The sequence below is a fragment of the Miscanthus floridulus genome, chromosome 2, assembly GCF_019320115.1.
Source record: "Miscanthus floridulus cultivar M001 chromosome 2, ASM1932011v1, whole genome shotgun sequence".
Classification (NCBI taxonomy): domain Eukaryota; kingdom Viridiplantae; phylum Streptophyta; class Magnoliopsida; order Poales; family Poaceae; genus Miscanthus; species Miscanthus floridulus.
This window is the reverse complement of record NC_089581.1, coordinates 37753089-37758544: the sequence shown is the minus strand read 5'-3', so window position 1 is coordinate 37758544 and position 5456 is coordinate 37753089. Positions and strand designations below refer to the sequence as shown.

The window sequence follows — 5456 nt, the reverse complement described above, 5'->3', positions numbered from 1 at the left end:
TGCATCCACCCTTCTCATTAGGCTTGTCATGGTCAAGTGAGAGTTCGTGCTTGTTACTCTTGGTGATCGCCATCACCTAGACGTCTTCGTGGTGATTGGGAGCTTGGTGATCATCCGGCGGAGCTTGTGGATGACCCAACTCAAGTTGTGAGCGGTTGTGGGTGATTTATCGCGATGGAGTGTCAAAGAATCAACCCGTAGAGAGCACTTGATCCTTGCGCGGATCAAGGGGGAGCTACACCCTTGCACGGGTGCTCCAACAAAGACTAGTGGGGAGTGGCGACTCTCCGATACCTCGGCAAAACATCACCGTGTTCCTCCTTCTCATTTTACTTTGAGCAATTTAATTCTTGTCATTTACATTCATAGAATTGCCATGCTAGAGTAGGATTGGAACTTAGGTTGCTAAACTTTTGTGCGGAAGATCAATAAAAACACTTTCTAGGCACAAGGGGTTAATTGGGCTAACCATAGGACTTAATTATTACAAAGAAATTTAGAATTAGTCCAATTCATCCTCTCTTAGGCATCTTGATCCTTTCAGGATAGATAAAGGTTTTCCAGACTAGGGAGTGAATTCTGGGTGATGGCATGATGAGGTCAAAAATAGAGCCAAGATTTCAAGATTGTTGCTTATTCCCAGATCCTACTGTATTTTCCCTCTCCTTGCCTGCATGCAAAATGACAAACTGAAAATGCATTTTTTGGGTGTAGCATTAAGTTCGTTTACATTTATTTGCTTGTATGTTGTAATTAAAAAAGCAAATCACACAGAAGTATGAGCTTTTGCTTTGCAGAGGAACAGCTACCTATCATGCTGGTAAAGTTAACATCACATCAGGTATACTAGCACTAATAAATACAAGATAAAATAGATCAAGCAGCGACCTTGTCGAACATAACATTGATATATATTATTAAGCAACTGATTACAAAATGTCTCAAAGTGGGATAGGAGGTGCATGCAGCTACATGCATATATAGAATTGATAATAAAACGCCAAAAGAAAATTATGCAGTAGTAGCACTTAGAATAGAACAGAGATAGCAACGCCTTTGCCCCATCCAAACTGAAGTGGTCCATGAGGAACTTCTTGCACGCCTCCCTGAGCCTAGGGCAGCCATGTTTGTCTGCAAGGTCCACTGTAGTGATGGCCATACGTGCATCGCTTATGTAGCTGCAGAGCATGTTGGCACAGATCAACTTCAGCCTCTCCATGGCATACCGGTCTGCTGCCACAAGCAGACCCTGTGCAATCACGACCTTGTCGTCCTCGTGTACTTCAGGGAGAGCGTCGGTGTAGATGAAATGGAGCAAAGCCTTGAACACCCTCGGCTCCATGTCGTCTATGCGGATGCGCACACGACTGACATCAGTGCGGTTCTCCTTCCCTGCTGGGCCAAAGAACTCGGCCAGGAAGGCCGTGGACCGGGTGGCGAGAATGCACTTGTGCGCCGAGAACAGATCACTGCCAACCTTAAATTGCACATCAGTTCCCACCTGGCCTGCTAGGAGGTGGCCGAGGTGCTGGTGCTGGTTTGGCGGCCGCATTGGAGTATCATTAGATTTGGGAAGTCCATATAGAGGGCAATCTCGGTGAACTTTTTATTGATTATTAGTAGACTGAATCATCCCCTACTTACTTAAATCATCCCTTTCATTCAGAAACTAATCCACTTCAATTAATATGTGAATTCGTAAACTTCATATTTATCTGCTTTATGAAATCTGTCAGTTATTCAGTTGCTCCACAATCTCTCTGGTTACCTAATATGAAATGTCACTGTCATCATTACCCAGATTTCTGACTTTTGAAATTTGGGTTTCACAGTGATGATGTTTTCACTACCTCTCTTGTACCATCACAAATAGTCCATGTATATTATGAACGCGATAGATCTGACCCGTGCATGGCTTGCCATTTTGTTTTAATTGTTAACCACAGTTTAATACACCTCTAATAGGCACATCAAGGTTGTCGCGTGCCATCAAGGTGTTTGTTGCAGTCCTACAGATATTGGCACTCCATTTGTAGAAAAATTTAGTGACGGGTGGATAATTGGCATGATTCTTTTTTACTTTTGAGTTTCTGATATGTGCTTAATGATTTACTGGTTTTGATCTTGTTTGTATAAAAAATACATGGAAGTGCAATGATAATAAACAGCGAGACTTTGTGTAGATTTATATTTGTGGTTTTGGTCGTGATTATTTTTACCTATGGGGTTGTGTTGGTTACACTGTATGTTCCTTCAGGGTTTGTGTAGTGCAGGGTCTAATGGAAGTTCAGATTGGTTACTGCCCAGTTCTAGAAAAATAAAAGTCAAAAAATCTATTGGTTTATTTACTGATGCGAATTTAGATTGTTGTAGCTGGATATGAGAGGAGTTCCCGGAGATTTTTAATTCCTATGGTCGTATAGATTGGATACTTCCTAGCATTTTGGAAAATATAAGTGAAAATCTATTGGTTTCACTGATGCGAATTTAGATTGTTGTAGTTGGATATGAGAGAAATTCCTAGAGACTTAATTCCTATGGTCGTAAAAGACGATCTTAAATACATCATCTAGAGAACGTGGTAGAACAGAGAGCACAGTGAACACGATTATTATAGTCTGAAGTTCGTTGCTTTGATTATTATTACTTAACGTGATGATTGTGTGCAAACAACCTGTTGTGAAGAACAAATCAAAACATTGTTTTTTTTGTCAAGGTACTACACACTGCAAACTTGGATTACCTTAGTCTTTTTATTCCCATGCACGCACAACTTAATTTGGTTTTAGACTAAAAGTTTGCCTTATTGAGTTTCATGTAGTTTCATATAGCTGTTCAGATGTGCAGCCGTTGTGCCTCTTGTCCTGGTTCTGTACCCCACGCTCAAGATATTGTAGGTCCAAGATCTAAAATATGAAGAAGGATGGCCTTGGTATATCAGTCTGTATGAAGCAAACTGATAATTCAAAGAGATAGTTAGTTCTAAAAGGTTGAGTTATAAATTAATCTTGTTACGGTGATATGAACTTTTATGTGCATATGTACAAATGTACAATAATATAAATGCATACCTTGATGATTGCAAACCATCAATAATAATTTTAGCCATGCACAAAATTCAATTTGTAATATTGACATTCCGAACATCACGCTCGCATTATCGTTTTTTGTAACGGTATAACATGTTCATGCACAAATTATCAGGGTATCATTTGTTCCCGTTGCAACGCATGAAAAGGTCTATACAGTAAAGTTGGTGAGCCTACGACGCCGCGCTCGTGACTGTTAATTTCACAAACTTTACTTTTTGGATTAAATGTCATTTTAACATCGGTATTTAATTTCACAATATTGTTATCTTATTGTGTGATCCGTGTATTTTTATTATAAAAATTTTGTTGTCCTGTAGCACCGTACCAACATGCTACGTAGTCTAGTGTACAAACTAAAAGGCGATCAATGTTCACGGACAATGCACAGCGTGATGCATGTGTCCCAAAGAAATGCGAGGGCAACTTCAACTTGGAGCATGGCATGGATGGCAAGTCACCGGCCCGGCCGGCGGGACGTGCATGATCCAAACCCATCGTTTTCCCTGGACTGGAAGTCTGGAAGAAATAATCAGTGGATGTGGACTTTTTTTTTTATACAGGACCCGGGCGACCCGGGGCCGGGCGAAGAAGGTGCCTGCCATCCGGCTCGCGTCCGAATTGCTCAAACCATAGTCGTCGTCCAGCCCGCCAACACATATTCAATCTCAGGACAACGACAGCGCCGGGGGTCCATCGGACGGTATCCCGCGCCGGCCACTGGGCCCGCCAACTTTTTCCGCGCGCGGACAGATGCTGGCCCCAAGCGGATGCCGACACCTGACGCACGGCGGCCCACCTCATGCATCATCCCAGCTACGCATGCACGCAGACTTTCAATGAACTAAAAAAAGGTCATAATTTCTAAATCAAACCATCGGGTTTCTTAAAATAAATCCTTCAAAATAAGATCTCATATGAATATATTTAGATAATAATTTATTAACGAACATTTATCTTATGAAGATATAACATTCTCTTTATTGAGCAGAGACGATGAACAATATTCCGTCTTCATAAGAAAAATGTTCTCGACTTAGAAGAACAGTATTCTAATTTTAGGTTCATGAAATTGCTATTATAATATATATAAAAATAAATAAGTAAATACATAACATAAAAAACACAATCTAGAGCAAAGCATAAGGAAATAAAAAATAAAAAACGTAATAGAGAAAAATTTTAAAAGAATATTACGTACTTTTCGAATATCCTAAAATATATTATAGAACATCACATGTATACTAAGTAAACATCACTAAATACACCATAGAACATCACTAAATACATTATAGAACATCGCATATATATTACGTGAATATCATTAAATATATCATACAACATCACGTGTATACTGCGTGAACATTATAGAAAACATTATAGAACATCACCTGCGTACTACGAGAACATCACATGTATATTATGTGAATATCGCTAAATACATCATAGAACGTTACATGTATACCACGTGAATATAAAAAACATCACAGAACATTACATGTATAACACGTGAACATAAAAAAATACATAGAACATCACATATATGGTATATGAACATAAAAAACATGAAGAAAAAAAAAGAAATGAAAGATAAAAAAATGAAAAATGAAAATAATAAATAAACACATAAAATAGAAAAAGAAAATAAAAATGAATGAACGAAAAGAAAGAAAAAGAAAAAGAAAGAATAATAATAATTCACATAAACAAAAATAAAAATAAATCGAAGCATGGAAAAGAAGGATAAGAAAAAAAGAAAGCAAAAACTACAAGAAAAAGGGGGAAAATAAACAAGATTAAAAAATAGAAAACATGAAACAAAGAAAAAACATAATTAGAAAAGGAAACAAGAAATAAAAAATATAAAAATAAAAACTGAAAGAAAAACCAAGGAAAAGAAACAAGAAAAAAAGAAGTATAATAAGAAAGGAAACACGTACCTGCCTAATGCTCGCAGGAGAATCGCGTCCAGCCAGTTTCGTACGTATTCGCGTCAGCGCGATGCTGCGGATGAAGCACAGGATCGCGCGGGAATCACTGCGTGGAATCGCACGGGAATCACTGCGCAGAAAACATCGGCGCGCGGCTCCTGTCCGATCGTTCGGAGCGGAATATTTTCGGACCGCGCCCGTGCGTTGCGTGGACGCCCGCGACGAACCGAGCCCTTGTCATCGTTCGTCGATCTCACTCGTCGTCGTCGCGTCAAACCTGCTGTCACGCAATCCCAATCCCCACCCGCCCACCCTATAAATTCGTCCCTCCTACGCCTTCCCCGCAGCTGACGACAACCCAGCGCGCGCAAGAACGAACTACCGTAAGCGAGGACCGACTTCAATCGCTCTAGCTCGCAGCAGCGGCAGCGTCATG

General features: G+C 39.9%; 1 protein-coding gene across 1 annotated transcript; it reads right to left on the bottom strand.

The window, feature by feature from the left end:
- Positions 1-620: 620 nt before the first annotated feature.
- On the bottom strand, positions 621-1552 carry LOC136536362 (BTB/POZ and MATH domain-containing protein 1-like). Its single transcript, XM_066528684.1, has 2 exons — positions 1072-1552; positions 621-670 (listed from the first exon to the last, which is right to left on the bottom strand). Exons 1-2 carry the CDS (start codon positions 1550-1552, stop codon positions 621-623), a joined length of 531 nt encoding a protein of 176 aa, XP_066384781.1.
- Positions 1553-5456: the final 3904 nt, after the last annotated feature.

Excerpts from the sequence above, each read along its gene's own strand:
- LOC136536362 (XM_066528684.1), bottom strand. The coding sequence starts at position 1,552 with ATGCGGCCGCCAAACCAGCACCAGCACCTCGGCCACCTCCTAGCAGGC. Across the intron at positions 671-1,071 it reads GTTCCTCATGGACCACTTCA|GCAAGGAGAGGGAAAATACA; the intron begins GTTTGGATGGGG and ends TTTTGCATGCAG.